This window comes from Tamandua tetradactyla, chromosome 3 (genome assembly GCF_023851605.1).
Source record: "Tamandua tetradactyla isolate mTamTet1 chromosome 3, mTamTet1.pri, whole genome shotgun sequence".
NCBI lineage: Eukaryota > Metazoa > Chordata > Mammalia > Pilosa > Myrmecophagidae > Tamandua > Tamandua tetradactyla.
The window spans coordinates 145172851-145189950 of NC_135329.1; the positions used below are offsets into that span (position 1 = coordinate 145172851).

The following is a 17100-nucleotide window of genomic DNA, read 5'->3' on the forward strand; positions in this document are numbered from 1 at the left end:
TAGATGTGCTGAGAGCCAAAGAAGTGCCACTTTTTCAAAGAGAATTTTAGGACTCTCTAAGGCAACGAGACAACGCGAAACCAGGATATCTAGGGGACTGAATTTTTTTCCCGGGCCCGAGCCGGTCTATATCTTGTCGGACCATTAACACAGCTTGCAGGACCTGCTCCCCAACGCGGGAAAGCCCAACCCGAGCCCCGCCCCCCCGCTCCGGGTCGCCGCCCAGCCCGCCCGCCGCGCGGCTCCAGCAACTCCGGCTGCGTGGGGCCGCTACGCGCGCTGCTACTGGACTCTTCGCGTTCGGAGCGCCGGTCTGGGCGCCCACGACCAGCATGGACATTTGCCGCGTGCGGGTGAGGGCCGGGCGTGGGAACCCGAGGGGCGGGCGCCGTGGGTGCAGGACGCTGGCGGGCGTGTGCCGGTTTCCATCCAACTCTGCAGACAGGCGTGCTGCTTATCAACTGGTGGCCGCCGTGGGCGTCGCCCGTTTAAGCAAGCTCCAGATTCTGTGCACCCGGGATTTTTCAGGGGCAGGGGGACGTTCCTGATGGGTGTGTTCACGCGGCGTGCGGGCGACTTGGGAATCTTTAGCCGTGGCAGGCATGTTGGCAGCCCTGGGAAGTTCAAGGCCACGTGCGCCCGAGATGCACGTGCGCCGGAGACCCGACAGAGGCCCGAGGCTGGTACTGGTGGTGGGGTCCCCCATTGTGTCTGCGGGGCTGGCGTAGTGCAAGTGGGAGGGGGACGGGAGGAGAGGGAGAGAAAGAGGGGAGGAAAACCGTGCTCCCTGGGATTTTGCCCTGCAGCCTCCAAGCCCAGCCATTTCCTGCGCGCTGCGGGGGCCGGTGCGGTTCGCCCAGTTTCCACCCCTCCGCATCGGGTGGCTCTTGAGCACATGAGCGCACTCCGCGCGCGTTTTTGCCCCTGCAATTCCCGCGGTTGCTGCTAACCTGTGGGTCAGCAGTCTTGGAGTCGAAAGATCTTCCATACCGGTCTCTTTAAAATTTACGTGGCGCACGTGGGGGGAGGTGTCTCAAGCCCCAGGCGAAGATAAAGTGTGATTGAAAGTCCTTGAGGGCCAAACTCTTTGCGACCATTTGCTTATCTCCCACTCCCTACCCCACCCCCCTTCATTCGCAGCTGCTAGATGTGGCCCTGAATGGAACGTTAGTGTTTGCTCTAACGGAAACCAGAATGTAGGGTCTGCCCCGGGAGAGAGTAGAAATGTGGGGGTTGGGTGAAAAAGAAGAGAGTGACTTGATTAAAATACATTTCAGGTGAGGGGCCCTATGGGGCGTTTGGGGTTCGCGGGGAGGAGTGGTTTCAGAGCTTAGTCACAGCCCAGTGGAAATGGCATTGGTCTTCAGAATAAAGCAAGCCCCATCTATGTACCTGGGCTTGGAAAGTCTGACATGCCTGAGTTCAAATCTCAGCCACTACTCTGAGCCTCAGATTTCTCATTTTGTTAAATGGGGGTAATGACAGCATCTTTGTTGCAAGGTGTTAAACAGGATTTGAAAGCCAACTTAACACTGTCCTTGGCACAAAAAACACCACCTGCTAAGTGTTGTCAGTACATGCCTGTCAAAAAAGATCATCTCAGCGATGACCATTTGCTGCACTTTGTGGTTTCCTCCAAAGATTCGTATTTGCCCAGTAACTAACTCTTGGCTTGTGTTGACTTGTTAAAGCTCAGTATATTTTCCTGACAGATTCCAATAGAATGCCTTCCTTTGCTCCGTCCTGGGCCTCTGAGGGCTTGTAGGTGGATTAATGAGGAAATGCTGGTTATTCTTTCATTAATGCAAGGCATACTGCTGTTTAAGAGACTACAGGTCTGGGTTCTCCCTCCAGCCCTGTGATCTTGGGCAGTCTGTTTCACCTCCCTAGGGCTTGAATTTACTCTTTTGGAAAATGGGCCTTTCTGAGATTACTTTCAGTTCCTAAATTCGTTGTATTGCAATTACATACACTCTTTATACCTAGGAGGTGGACCTATTTTCCTGCCTTTGCAAAAGGACAAAAGACAAAAATTGCCTGAGGTGTTTGGAGACTGGGTTACCATCATATGGAGATTTATTTGCAAGAGCCTGTGATGTAGACTGTTAGGCATAGAAGAAAAGCTAACAATCCTGAAACCTTTTGTCTTGACGTTATTCTTGGGGCTTATAACAGAGCTTGCCCTTTCAACTTTTTCGGTGTAAAAATCACTTCTGCTATTCCATGGCCATATTTGAAAAAATGGAAATATAAGAACTAATGCAACACTTAGGAAGTCTCATTAAATATAAAAAATGGCTGAAACTGCTAATTTTTATAGGAAATAAATGCCAGTTGTATTTCCTGATGAGCAGTGCAGGGTTGTTCAGTGTTTGTGAATGAATGAAGCATTTTCATATCTACAGTTACTTTGTATCTCATGAAAGGACCTCTAAAAACATAAATCTTGTAAAGCAAAGCTGCTGCAGATAGAGCTGAAGTGGAATGAGGCATTCTTCCTGGATTTGGAATGCCATTTGCCCTTTAACCTGGCTCATTGCACTGTTTGTTACTGGGTTGATGTCTTTGATTTGTAAGGACTTAGGCCAAAATCACCATACTCATTGGAATGGGACCTGTTTGGAAGCCTGCCATCTTGAAGTCGAGGTCCTTTCCAGTTTTTATGGGTTGGGAAATTTAACATCACTGTACGTAGTCCAAAGCTTACATAAAAAGACCTCATTAGCCTGATTTTGGCAGAGGGAGAAAAATCCCTCTACCATTTTGTACTTTTTGAAATTTTCTTTTGAAAGTACAATTTAATTTTTTTTAAAAAGGGAGGATTTTAGGAGTATAGCATTAACTATTTGGGAGCTCAGCGAAAAGCTGAGAGCTTGGGGGCTGTGAAAGTGGGTAAAAGGGTAGTGCCATAGCTGTTTGAATAAATTAATTAATTGCATTCAAATTTTCCTCCAAAAGGACCCCTTCTTAGGATTTGACCTGGTTTTGAAAATTGTTTTTTTGTAGCAGTTGCAAATCTTCCTTTTTCTATGTAGGGTATGAGAACTGGACATATCTACCCCTGCTGTTTGAAACCTCTAAACTTAAAAAATGATGTCTTTAGTTAAATACTACAGTAGATGTTCCACTTAATAATATTGCCATTTCCATTTGCAGCAAAAGGATCTCAGAGTAAAGAAGAACTTCAAGAAATTCAGGTATATGAAGTTGATTTCCATGGAAACCTCGTCATCCTCTGATGACAGTTGTGACAGCTTCGCTTCTGATAATTTTGCAAACACGGTAAGTGCTGCCTGAGAATAAACAGAATTGAGTCTGCAGTGCTCAAAATGCCCCAAATGCTTTGTGTGTGATTAAAACTGCTTGCTTTTTGCCTACATTTCTATATGCAGTATGCACTGTAATTTCATTTCACTTTTTGCTGTGGTTCTAGGTAGTAATTGTTGGAGGTAGATTAGCTACTTATTCTATCTTTTTGAAATGTCGCCTAACCTAACATGCCTGATGATTTGCCATAACAACTCAGAAATCATTTGTAAACCTCTGAACCATTTTTCTTTGTAACAAAAGCTATTCTCTTGTAGTGCACTTGTAAATGTGATTTGCTCTCTGCACGGTTTATGGAAAATTGGTTCTTGAAAAAGAAAAAAATGCACAACCACATTTATTTATTTATTTTACAGAAACCTAAACTCAGGTCAGATATCAGTGAAGAACTGGCAAATGTTTTTTATGAGGACTCTGATAATGAATCTTTCTGCGGCTTTTCAGAAAGTGAGGTGCAAGATGTGTTAGACCATTGTGGACTTTTACAGAAACCCAAACCAAGGCCAGAGGTCAATAAAGAACTGGCCAGTATTTTTCATGCCGACTCTGATGATGAATCATTTTGCGGTTTCTCAGAGAGTGAGATAGAAGATGGAATGGTGAGTTTGAGAATTTCACCAATATCAAGATGTAAGGTGCATTTAGAGGCATGGCGTACTTGCTTTACAATTTTTTTTTTCCTCAGGCTTTTCATTTTAGCCATGCCAGATGATTTTGTTGACTTTTGAAAAAAAAATTAGGTGTAGACTATTTCATTCTTAAAGCAGGTTTTACTAATGCAGTCCTACTAGTAAATCTTTTAACATTTTGTAGGCCCTGAAAATCTTGGAAACTAGTGAGAAAAAAAATTGACCAACTTCCAGATTTGTTTCCACAAAAATCCAGCCTAATCGGAAGAGCACATGTCATAAAGACGACCCATATTTGCATTTAACTTCAGGGGGCCCAGCCCAGTACCAGACACAAAGCAGACACCTAAATAGGTGCTATTTCCCTTAGCTGAACTGTGCCTGCATCCTGAACCTTGTGCTAATTCATGTGCAGGAGCTTAAGTGCAGATAGTAACAATTACCCGCTTCCACTTTTGCTCTTTGGCCAGTTTTTCCTGTGCTGTCGCTATGTAACCTTTAACCTCTGTTGTCCTGCTCAGGCCACTGCTGCTGCTGCTTCTGAGGCCCACCTTCCAGCTTAGCTGACATTTTCTTGACTATCTCGACAAAGGAAGCAGTGCGCGTTGGTTTATAATCGGGTGCGGGCTCTGGAACTCATTGTGCTCTGATGCATACCTACTTACTGCTTGTGGACCACACTCAGTAACACTGATAAAGTGACTGTGCCTGGCCAAGGAGTGTTTTTTCACTAACTGTTCGTGGTAATGCACCGTGTCCTCTAATAAGTAATAAAGGTCTAATTCAGTGCTTATTGAAGTTACTGCAGGGACCTATGTGCAAATCTGGACGTGATCAAACATTGTCTATAGCCTGAATAACTTCTGGGCAATGTTTTAATTCTTTTCAGATGCCATTGTGATTGACAAAATGCCAGCTGATTAAAAGTGTAAGAACTCAGTGTTTTTTTCATTTTATATTCTCTCAATCCACGGAAATTACAAGTATATGAGAAGTACTAAAATCTGTTGTGGGGATTTAAGTTTCTTAAAACTTGAAACTTTTTTTTTTTTTGCATGGGCAGGCACCAGGACTCGAACCCTGATCTCCGTCATGGCAGGCAAAAACTTAAAGCATTTTTGGGTCTTCCGAGTGATGCGATGGTAGTTCAGTGGCAGAATTCTCACCTGCCATGCCAGAGACATGGGTTTGATTCCTGGTCCCTGCCCATGTGAAAAAACAGCAAAACAAAAAATGGGTCTTCCATTTCTGGGACTTCCCAAGTGATTTTTTTTCCTTCTTTTTTTCCCCCTCTGCCACCACTTTAGTCCATTTTAGAATATTTTTATCACTGTTCCAAAATATCATATACCCATTAACAGTCACTTTACATTCTTTCCCAACATGCCTGGCACCCACTAATGTACTTCTTGTCGTTTTTTGAACATTTCCTATAAATGAATCGTACACTATTGTGGTCTCTTGTGATTTGTATCTTTCAATGAACATAGTGTTTTCACGGTTCATCTACATTGTAGCATGTAGCAGAACCTAATTCCTTCTTATTTATTTTAAGTTTACGGAAAGTGGCTTAGAGACGTTTTAATATAGTTAATATTGACATAAGCATTGAAACATGTTTTTTGGAGAGCACATATTTCTTCCTGTGTAAATTCTTTTAAAATGCATAAATCCCTACTTTAAAAAATGTTTAAAGAATCCAGGGATTTTCACATTTAAAAACATGGTTCAGAACCGCAGGCCTAGGGCTGTGAATTACTGTGGCTTCTGTGTCCCAAATAGGCCACATGGAGTTAAGTTACACTTGGATCATTATAGGAGTTTGTAATTCTGATATTGCTACTCAGGGCTGGCAGTGTTCAGTTAAAATGTATTTGATATAAATGTCTTTTATTTAGAAAGGGTTTTATAGTCATACTGGTGCAGCCGGTGCACCAATCAACAAGTCACTGATGGCAAAATTGTTCTGATTAACTAGAGACTACAGTCGTCCAGTGGAGGCTGCAGGACCCGCAGTCAGTACCGACGTTCTGGAACTCTCCGGGTGGCCATGACATTTCCAACGCGAAATAGCAGGGGGGCAGCCAACAAAAAAGCAGCCCCTGCCCAGTCCACAGGGAATTCTGTGACTGACGTCAGTTCTGATTCAGATGATGAAAATGGCATGAACTTTTTGGAGAAGAGGGCTTTAAATATAAAGCAAAACAAAGCAATGGTAGGTATCTGGCTTTGAATGTGTGAGAACCGCTACTCTTCCCGGTTCTCCTCCAAGGGACTTTGTTATTTACATAATGTCTACTAGGATTATTTTTCATGTGGTTATAAAATCTTTATAACATGAGCTTTAAAATGTTTAAAATGCATTTCTTTCTCTAAAGTAGCTTTTCTATTTCTGAGTTATTAAAGGCTTGGTATGTTTATATGTAAAATCAGAAATAAACTTTGAGGATAACTTATTAAAAATAAAGTTGTGAAATGTGCTAATTACTAGAATTTAGTTGCTCATTTTCAGCAGTTATTCTAAACCAATAATACCTGTTTTATTTCCTCCCTTTTCAGCTTGCAAAACTCATATCAGAATTAGAAAGCTTCCCTGGCTCATTCCCTGGAAGACGTTCGCTGCCAGGCCCCAGTTCAGTGAGTGCACATCTCTGTACAGTGGTACTTTGAGCAAGCCTAAAGCAGATTTCCGTTAGGATATTTTAAAATCCAATTTCCATATTTTATGTGCTCTTAATAGATATACTAAGAAAAAATAGAGGAAACCTTCTAGCTGATCTGGGAGACCTTCCTTGCATCCTTGGGCGATTGTGGCCTCCCTCTGCTGTGCCCCTGTGGCTCTTAAGCCCATTTTAAGTGGGTGTTTTTCTCCTTCCTAGCTAGACTAAGGGCAGAGAACGAGGTTTGGAAATTTTTTTTTCTGTTGCTTCTGCTAAAGCACATTCCTTCTGCATGGTAAATGCAACAATAGATAAGTTTTTGGTTTTAAATCTGAGAGTGTGGAAAGAGAAGAAAAAAAAACAAAAAACAATTTCTTAACCCAGTCACATCTATTATCATGTGTGATTATGTTCTGAAGAGCTACGTTGGTGTAACTCAGGGGAGTTTGTTTTGTCTGTTTGCGGTTCCCCAAAAAGCAACTTTCTTTCCCCACCTTACTGTTATTTGAGAAAGAGAGGAGGAATGGAGGGGGGGGGAAACCATGCATAAAACCAGTTTAGAAAAGTGAGTATGTTTCAGGGCTTACTCAAAAGATGTCGTAGAAAAGTCTTTTGGAAAATGAATTCTTGTGTCTTTAGTAGAGGAAAAAAATAGATCATCCCTCTATTTATGAGAAACTGGACTTGGTGTTACAAAGCAAAACGGATGGCCATATAGATTTTGAGTTCATGTTCCATTATGGCAAGGACAAAGAAAATTAGAAAAGGAGCTTTCTTTTTACTTAGAAGCAAACATCCTTAAGCAGAAGAAGTGGATTTTCCACAGTGTTATTTCTCTTCTTTTTGAAATAAATGGGTTCTGTCCTGTGTGTTTTGTTCAGCAATCCAAGACACCCCGAAGACGTACATTCCCAGGCACTGCTGCTAGGAGAAACCCTGAACGGAGAGCTCGTCCTCTTACTAGGTCAAGGTCACGGGTTCTGCGGTCCCTTAGTGCTCTTCCCACAGAGGAGGAGGAGGAGGAGGAGGAGGCAGATAAGTACGTGTTGGTGAGAAAGAGGAAGACCATGGATGGCTGTAGGAATGTGAGTTCAGTGACCTCTGTGGGCCCGATATCAAATATACAGCTCAGACATGCGTACAGCGCCAATAGCAAGTGTTCCATATGAAGTGTTTTTCTTGAACCATTCAGAATTGTTAATAGTTGATGATTTTGTTAGCAGGTGAAGGTCAGTTTTCTTCACCTTTTATTTGTAGGGATTGTTTCCTTGTAGTTTTCCAGTTATCCTAACAGTAAACTCATGACTCACTCATTCTCCATAAGCTCTAAGAAAGATTTCCAGTTTGCATCTTCTGCAGAAAAAAAAAAAATTACAGATTAACCACATGGAATTCAAAGCTGGACAGAATCGGTAAGAACTTTCTGTGTTTTGTTATGCAGGAAGATGACTTGCCCAGAAACCGTCGCCCAGGATCCATGTCCCTTCCTCATATTATTCGCCCAGTGGAAGAAATCACAGAGGAAGAGTTGGAGAACATCTGCAGCAACTCTCGAGAGAAGATATATAACCGTTCATTGGTAAGAGCCTCTGAATTGTCTGAAAATGCAAATGTGTGAGAGAGAAGATAGCTTTTATGGTCCCTGGAGTGTTTCCAACGTTCTAAGCACCTTAGCAAGTGAGATATGCACCTAGATATTTTTTCATGCAAAGGAAGAGAGCTTTATTGTGTTCCTGGGATTTAGACCTCTTCACTTGAATTATTTGCTTAGTAAGTGTGCAGTAGTATTAATCTTTTGTCTTGACTTAGAAATTGATTCATTCAACATATATTTACTGTGTATCTATTATGTGCACCTGCGTAGCTGAGTGCTGGGCATATGGTGTATTAAAGATGGATTTGGACAAATTAATTTTTGCATTGATGAAAACTTTGATTGCAGAAAAGTAGGGTGGTGTTTTTTTTTTTTTTGTACCAATAGGTCTTTATTTATTTATTGTATTATCCCAGGGAAAAGAGGGGAAGGGGAAAGGGTCAGCATGTGTTAGAAGATAATAGCGAGAAAAGTATTTTGAGATTAACTGTGGAGTCTGCCGATTGAATCAAACCACCATGTCTGAGATAATTTTAATGCCCAGGCATGTATATCCACAGGTACATGGAGATGTAAAATAAGATTAAAGGCAAACTTGTCAGATGCTACCTCAAAGATATTCTTTAAATATGGCATTTTTATCTATAATCAGTTTTTTTTTATTGCTTATTATTTATAGGGATCTACCTGTCATCAGTGTCGCCAGAAAACTATTGATACTAAAACAAACTGCAGAAACCCAGATTGTTGGGGCGTTCGAGGCCAGTTCTGTGGTCCCTGCCTTCGAAACCGTTACGGTGAAGAAGTCAAAGATGCCCTTCTGGATCCAGTAGGTGCCTTGATGAGGGGGTCCTGTGGGCTCGTAGGTCAGCCACGAGCTGGGGAGGCCACAAGGCGGCCACTAGTGACATTCACCGCATAGACCAGAGATTTGCTCTTTAATCTTTAAATCAACCGACATGATTCTGATTGCATTACAGTTAAATGTTCTCTTAAGTGATTTGCTTTTAGGTAGTTCTAGTAATTTCCTTCCCTTTATTATTGACTTCCAAAATACGTATTAAATATCTCTAATTGAAAGATTTGGCTACATAAAGTAGATGCGGCTTCTGCATTCTTTTTGTCACAGACAGTTCTAAAAGACAAGCCTACAACATTGTTTGAAGCCTTGTTGAGGGAAAGGAACTGCTCAATCTTATAGATTCAAAGTTTAATCCTGTTCCCAATCTTTCCTAATCGCCTCGTTTCTCTTCATATGAACTGTTATTTACAGAATGGCTCCGCCAGCTCCCCAAGGTGAGGGGACAGGAAAGAGGTAGTCCTCTGTGCTTTACAGTGTTTTTCTTTTCAAGGAGATGCTGAGAATGCTAATCTGGTTCTGTCTCCAGTTAAGCAAAGTTAGATCAGAGCAAGATAAACTATTCCCATTTAATTTAAGGGTGTGCCTGCTCTTTCGTTATACTTGGCTTTCCCCAAGTGCCCTCTCTGTCCCACTGGAGTCTGAAGCCCTTGCCTTGTCCGTCAGTTCATTCTCAGATTATCTGAGGACAAATCACCTCTAAAGATTTGTAAGGAGGTGGAGACAGGGTGAAGCACCTAGAAGGAGAAGACACTGGGATTCAAGGATGCCTTTGTAGAAAGGAATTTATAATTACAGGCCCCCTGTATTTTCCTAAATTTTTGTAGCCATTTTTATTCTGTAAAATCCAAATATACGTAAGAACAGATTAATACAATAAATCCCTGAAGTATCCACAACTGCATTTACAGTTGTTTACACTTGGTCATACCTGCTTCATCACTTTTTTTTGGTGTGTTTTAAATTAACTTATAGACATGACACTCGACCCTAAATATTCCAGTTACTATCTCTTTACAATGGAAGAAATTCTTAAATAATCCCAATATCATTTTCACAATAGTTAATATGTACCTACTTCATATTCAGGTATTTCCCATTTGTTCTAAAATGGCTTTTATAAAAGCAGTTGTTTGTTCAAGTTAAGATCCAAACAGGGTTGGCACGTATCGTGCAGTTATTTAGCCCTCGTTTGTTTTAGCCCCGAGCAGCAGCTCCCGCCATGTCTGTCTTCCCTCTGCTTCTGACTTGTTGAAGAAACCAGGTCAGTTGTCCTGGCGAATGTTGCGTTGCCTGTGTTTGTCCGTTTATTCCTCATGTTGTTTCACTCATTCCTCTATTCCCCGTCCTTTCCGTATAAAAGTCAGATCTCAAGGCTGACCTAGGTTCGAGTTAGGGATCGGCGATAGTAAGTATTTCATGTTGTTTCACACTGCGATGCCACAGAAAGTCTCGTGTCACTCGCCTGAGTGAGAGATTGAAACTCTTGAGATTCTGAAACTTGCTGTGGTTTTAAGTGTGCCTGTGGCTGCTTGCCTTAAGTATATATATAGTAGGAGAGCAAAATACCTCCGGGCAGGACCGTTGGGTCTGTGGAAGAGCGTTTCTTACCAACCACTGTGCATTGCTGGCTAAATGTTTCAGGGAGCCTGGAGAGGGGTGAATGGTTGAACCCGTTAGCATCAGAAGGTGTTCATTTCGGGGAGGCAGGTTAGTTCACAGCATTGGTACTGGGTAGGTGTGAGCATTCAGGGATGCTCCATTTATCGTTTGTAGTTGCTATATAACTTTCTTTGCTGGATTTCTTAGGGAAACGTTAGGAATAGACTAACACATATTAACTATATTAAAACTTTATATCCATGAATGATTTAAAAAGGATCAGTGATACTTACCTGAGTTTAAAAAGGAATAGATGAGTAGAGGGGGAGAAGTAAGGTTTAATTTAATTGTGCCCTTTTTTACAATTTTTCAGAGCTGGCATTGTCCTCCTTGTCGTGGAATCTGCAACTGCAGTTTCTGTAGGCAGCGTGATGGCCGGTGTGCGACTGGGGTGCTTGTGTATCTAGCCAAATACCATGGCTTTGGGAACGTGCATGCGTACTTGAAAAGGTAACAGCTGCTTTTTCTCTCCTCTTCATCTGAATCTTAATGTTTATTTATGTGTCCTAATAATAAAAAAGATGGTAGAAGTCAAAACAGTGGTTATTATCTCTAGGGCAAGTGAGGTGTTGATAGGAAAGGGAGCCTTTTTTTGGGTGCTGGGAACATCTTATATCTTGGTTTGGGTGGCGGTTACATGTAGCTATATAAACATTTGCGGTTTTCACTTGAGATTTGTTTACAGGGCTGTATGGGTGTTATAACTCAGTAGAAATGTATTTTAAAATGTGGATTAGGGTTTCAAAAAAGACAGTTTTGAAAATCACACGCTAACATATTCCCTTTTCTCTTTCACAGTCTGAAACAGGAATTTGAAACGCAAGCATAATGATACTTGGAAGAGTCACTGCTTGGCTTCTACTTCTCAAATCTTTCTTGTTAAACTTTTCAATTTTGTCAGTTGATTGAAACCCCAGTTAAGAATTTTTATGATCAGTCTGCTTTATAGGAGACTCAAATCACATTAACCTCATTAGACATATATTCCGGGGCCCAACAGAGATGTATTGCTAGTTATTCTTTGCCTTCCTGCAGTTTCTTTTCTTTTCTCCCATCCCCCCGCTCCTCTATTTCCAGTGGTCCTCTCCATACTTATTTCCTGAATTCTTTTCAAATGACAATTTTATGAAAGTGTGTTTTATTTTATTGGTGGTGAATTCGCCTGGACTTCCCACCCGCCACTGTCCGATAAAACCAAGCAATTAGAAGCATTCGCTAACTAGATCTATTGAATTCCAGAGTACAGCCTTCCAACTTGTTACATAAAAACAACTTGTGTGATTTATCCTTCATATTTGTTGACATTTTTAGCAAGATCAAAACACAAAAGTCTTAAAACCAATTGGAAAAAGTAGGCGGTCATTACAGAGTGGAATCTGATCCAGGTGCCTGCCCTGTCAGTATTCGGCTGATTGTGCTTATGTTGTGCACATTGCCACTGCTGGGACTTAGTGGGTGCTAATTTCTTCCCTCATGAGGTTAAATTGTGCATTCGGCTTACACGGTCATCATCCAAAGGTTTGGGGGCGATATTATACTTAAAATCATTGGAGGAAACACATCCTCCGAAGTAAGAATGTTGCTACTTCAGGAGTGGACTAATTTGAAATTCCTGGTATAAAACTTCGGTAGAATTGTAATTCTTGCCAGGTTTATTTCAGTTCCTTTGGGAGGCATTTCAAGTTAATTCTTGGACTGTTGTACAAAGAAAATTGATATTAATACTAATCTATAGTGCTTTGCAGTTTTTACTTTCTTGAAGAAATTATAAGGTAGGCACAGGGTTTGTGTTCAGGTTTTAAGTGATTTTTATAACAATGAGAAATGCCTTTTGGGAGATGGGTGACTTTCAGAACTTCACAATTTGACAACACTGCCGGTTTACTTTGTGGGCAGTACTCATGTTACACAGCCCCCACCCCCTTTTTTTCTTCGATAATCAAATCATTTGGTAGGGGTGAAATCTCACAGCTTGTGTGTCCATTTTACTTTGTGTGTGCAACTTCTTACTGTGCCTTTTCAGTGTTTGGTGCATAATTGAACCTTGAATCAACATGTAAATAGAGCTTTTGGTTTGTAATGCTTTTATATAAAAGTTTTTATTTTAATAATAAAATGTTTTGCCTGCTTTTTTTAAAAAAAACTTATTACACTTAATCCTGTTATTTTCTCCTATTTACTTATAAAACAATTTCTGCTTTCCTAGAGTTTCCCTTTGGCTTAAGATTTTGGAGGCTAAGGGGCTCTCTTGCACAGCACCTGCCTTGGTGATGTGACTTACATCGTTGATCAGAAAACAAAGACAGTTACTTTGCCGAAGAGAAAGCAGTACATACATATATATCCATGAGGTTTTATAATGTTTTTTTTTTCCTTTACCATTTGCCAGCCCAACAACTGACGCTGATTTTGCAATATCCGGTTTGCTTTTATCAGCCTTTCAAGTATTTATTGAATGCATGCTGTGTTTTGAGGCTTGTTAATCTGAAGAAACAAAAGTCATGGTCTAAAAGCTCTCGTAACCCAGTTCTTCAGACCAGGGGTTGGTGGAAAGTAGCCCACAGGCCAGATCTTGCTGCAGCTTCTACTTAAGATACAGGAATTACGGTGTTTGTTTTCTTTTTTTAATTTAATGGGGGGGAAAAGTATGTGAGAGATAATCTAATGAAGAAACGAAGATTAAAAATAACGCTCTGAGAATGAAGGGGAGGAAGGTAATTGATTTTTTGCATTACCAGATGTTTAAAAACATTTAATTGTAGTTTATGAGCCCATGGGTTATTTTTTATGACTCGATAGGCATATCAAGTCAGTGCTCTGTACAGTATAAATGTTAACACTTCATAGCAGACATTTTGGAGATGGGGAGACTGATTAGGGTTAAGTAGCTTCCGAAGACTTAAGAGTTCATGCATGCCTTCCTGGCCAGAGAAAAGAAACATTAGAATCAAACACACTCCTGAGGACTCATTACAGCACCTGGCTGCATGTTTTGATTAAAACACTCAACACCTGTTGCCCGTTTGTGTGTCAGTTTCCCCTCAGTTGACCACACAGTCCTTGAGAATAGGATCACCTTTGATCCGAGCGTTTATTGATGCATGAATTCAATAAGTGTTTGTGAAATAGATTCTATCAAAAAGACTGAGTTGAGTCAGCTCCCCTAGGCCCAGATAAGTTCCTGAAATTTGGGGGGAGAGCTAAAATGGTGGGAGAAACAGTGGGTAGACCCCCACATTATCTCTCTAGAGTAATGTTTCCTTGTGGTATAATGTGTAACCTGTTAGGAAGCTGCCTTTATCAATTCAAAACCGAATGTCTAATATTTTTTTCTATGGGAAAATACAATTTACTTACATCATTAACTTTTTTTTTTTAAATCATTAACTTTTAAAGGAATGCATCCATTTCACTAAAGAATTATATTGAGCTACAAACAGGTCTAAAAGGTAATTTTGGGTATAATCACTTTACGTGCTATCCATTTGTTAGGAAATACTTGTGGCAATTAGGAGAGCTTTTTAATACAATTTTTAAGACAGTCCTCATGTATCATGAACTTTAGCCATGGTCAACTTATGGTCCATCCTATTTAATCTATACCCTTGTATTCTCCCCAACCCACTGAATTTTTTTCTGAAGTCACTCCCAGACTTGATACTCAAAACTGTCCATTTCTGAAAGATAATGACTTTAAAACCATAATCAATGCCATTATCACATCTAAAAAATTGGCAAGTCTTCCTTACTATCAAATACCCAGTCAGTGTTCAAACGTTCATAATCTCCCCCTTCCGTACTGGTTTGTCTGAATCAGCTTCCAGACCAAGTTTGCAGTTGATTTAGGTGCCTTAAATCTCTCCTAATTTATAGGCTTCCCCTTTTTTCCCCTTGCAGTTTGTTTGTTGAAAAAAAGCAGCCACTTTCTTGTAGAGCTCCCCACTTTTACTATAATTGCGTTCCCACGGCACTGTTAACATGTTCCCTTGTCTCCTTTTCCTCTAAACTGGCAGCTAGATGTAGAGGCTTGATCTCATTCGAGGGCAACAGCAATACCTTATAGATGGTGCTGTGTACTGAATCTGGAGACTGTAATATCCTGTTGACTCTTAATATATGGTTGGTGGCCACTATAAATTCTCGTTCCTTTTTCCTTAAACAACTGGTATACTTCTATCGAGAGAAGCTTCCCCTTATCAACCATTTAATTACCCGACAGAAAAAACATCAAGAACCTGCTTTTTCTTTACCAGTTTTCAGAATCATGAATTTATGCTCTAGTTTCTCCAATGGTACCTATGGAGGTTTTTGTTTTTTTGTTTTAAATATCACTATTAATTCTTGGATTTTTTCAAATATTTGATGTGTTTCAACCTTTTGCAGTTATTATTTTTACTGATGCTCAACTATTGGCCAGTCATAGAGACTGAAGTCATAGAGACTTCTGCATCCTTTCGAAAAGACCCCAGAAATCTTTGACAGCGTTTTTATTTTTTTAGTGAGACAGGATGTCCCAGGCTCAACTTAGGCATTTTCTGCCTCAAATCTAGAATCATTCATTTCTCCAAAGTTGCTTTGTTTTTAAACTTTCTTTCAGGCCTATTTATTATCACCTGGTATATTAGTAGATATGTATATGCATATAAGCAATTATATACATTTACATTTATATATAAATACACTAGTAATAATAGTAGTATATATGTAATGCTTTCAGAATAACAATACCAATGTTATTGACAATATTACTGAAAACTTAAAGATTTTGTTTTTGTCCTTAGTAAAGTCCCTAGATATACTGAAATTACTGTTTTAAAATAATTTGAAGCAATTCCTCTCTATATGGTTAAGCCACCAAACTGATACATTATTAGGTTGATTTGTTTTATTTTGCTTTTGGTTTTAAAGATTGCTTATTTTTTAGGGTTTAATTTTGTTTTATAATGATGTAAAACAGTTACATATTTTCAAAGTCAAATCTACAAAACAATGTTTTTGAGGAATCAAGATTTTATTCCTATCCATACCTCTATCCTGATCTTCCTCTGTAGGAAAAAAAGAAGTATGGTTTATACTTTGCTATTTAAAAATATAAGTAAATATGGGGCATGCCACTGTGGCTAGCAGGCACAGTTCTCGCCTGCCATGCTGGAGACCCGGGTTTGAATCCTGGTGCCTGCCCATGCAAAAAAACAAAAAAACTCCCATATATATATATATGTTTATGAATTTGTACCCTCTCCTGCCTTCTCAGATAAATAGTGGCATACTACTTACTATATACTTCCTTCTAACTTGCTTTTTCATTTAACTGTATACAAGGGAGTGATAGACAATTTAATTTTATTATCTTCTAATATGAGGAAGTCTCAAGTGTACTTAAAAACATGAAGATGGAATTAGGCTTTAAAGTTGCAGAGACAAAATATTCGTGAAAAGTGGTTTTCTACTCAAGTGCCCAAGAATATACTGTTCTGTGTGCTTATGCTGGGAAATTCCGATTCTCTTTTCTAGTAGGTAAACATCAGCGGGAACCATTATTTTGGGATTTCTCTTAATGCTATTTGATTCCTCATTCTTCAGTTGCTGTGTTTTTCACTTCATGGTAACCATCCAGTGTGGTCTGGTGAGACTGAACTTGCCTGAATTTCTGAGACATGACCACTTTGAGTATCCTAATGTTAAGGAGGAAAAATATGTAAATAATATTCCTGTATGCAAATGTTTTCTGCAACTTTCATTACCAGCCAAATTCTTGTAAATCACGATAAGCAGATGCTACCGAACTAATGACTAAGTAAAATTATGGAGATAGATTCTATTTATCCTATTTTTCACTGTTGGGGAGGGAGGAAGGGATATTAACTAAATTTTTTCTGTCTGCAGAATGATTAGGACAGACACCAAGACCTCTATTAATTGATTTCAGCAAGGTGGGATGTGGGACTCTAAAGAATTGGAGAGCTGCTCCTTACTGCAACTTAGTTTGCTTTACCAGAAAACTGTTTTAGAGACAATTCTATATCAAGCTTGCTGGATTTCTACTGTTTAGCTTTTGGTTACTTTTTTTTTTTCCTTAATTTTCTTTTCAATTGATCTAAAATTCATGTAAAATAAAATTTACCATTTTAACCATTTAAAATGTATAATTGAGTGATTTCCATTTCCAGTACATTCACAGTATTATGTAACCATCACTGCTATGAAATGATTCCTGGACATTTTCATCACTCTGAAAAGAAACCCCATATCCATTAAGTGGTCACTCCCCATTTCCCCATTTCCCCCAGTCCTTGGCAACCACTAATCTGCTTTCTGTCTCTGAATTTGCCTATTCTGAAGATTTCATATGAATGGAATTATATAATA

At 39.9% G+C, this 17100-nt stretch overlaps 1 protein-coding gene across 4 annotated transcripts; it reads left to right on the plus strand.

Annotated features, from left to right (window-relative positions):
* Positions 1-226: 226 nt before the first annotated feature.
* Positions 227-12868, plus strand: CDCA7 (cell division cycle associated 7). 4 transcript variants are annotated; one of them, XM_077154172.1, is made up of 10 exons: positions 227-353; positions 3157-3282; positions 3684-3926; positions 5935-6171; positions 6516-6593; positions 7498-7701; positions 8058-8195; positions 8890-9039; positions 11045-11181; positions 11530-12868. In XM_077154172.1, the coding sequence occupies exons 1-10, from the start codon at positions 333-335 to the stop codon at positions 11558-11560; spliced, it is 1365 nt and encodes a 454-aa protein (XP_077010287.1). In that variant the 5' UTR covers positions 227-332; the 3' UTR covers positions 11561-12868. The 4 variants fall into 4 exon arrangements, with proteins under 4 accessions (XP_077010287.1, XP_077010290.1, XP_077010289.1 ...); XM_077154174.1 differs by lacking the exon at positions 227-353 and adding an exon at positions 528-551; XM_077154173.1 differs by lacking the exon at positions 227-353 and adding an exon at positions 1214-1277.
* The last annotated feature ends 4232 nt before the right edge of the window (positions 12869-17100 follow it).

Bases quoted from the DNA above. Each gene is read 5' to 3' on its own strand.
- CDCA7 (XM_077154172.1), top strand. From the start codon at position 333: ATGGACATTTGCCGCGTGCGG. The intron at 7,702-8,057 runs GTGAGTTCAGTG...TTTGTTATGCAG, and splicing joins CCATGGATGGCTGTAGGAAT to GAAGATGACTTGCCCAGAAA. The intron at 9,040-11,044 runs GTAGGTGCCTTG...ACAATTTTTCAG, and splicing joins AAGATGCCCTTCTGGATCCA to AGCTGGCATTGTCCTCCTTG.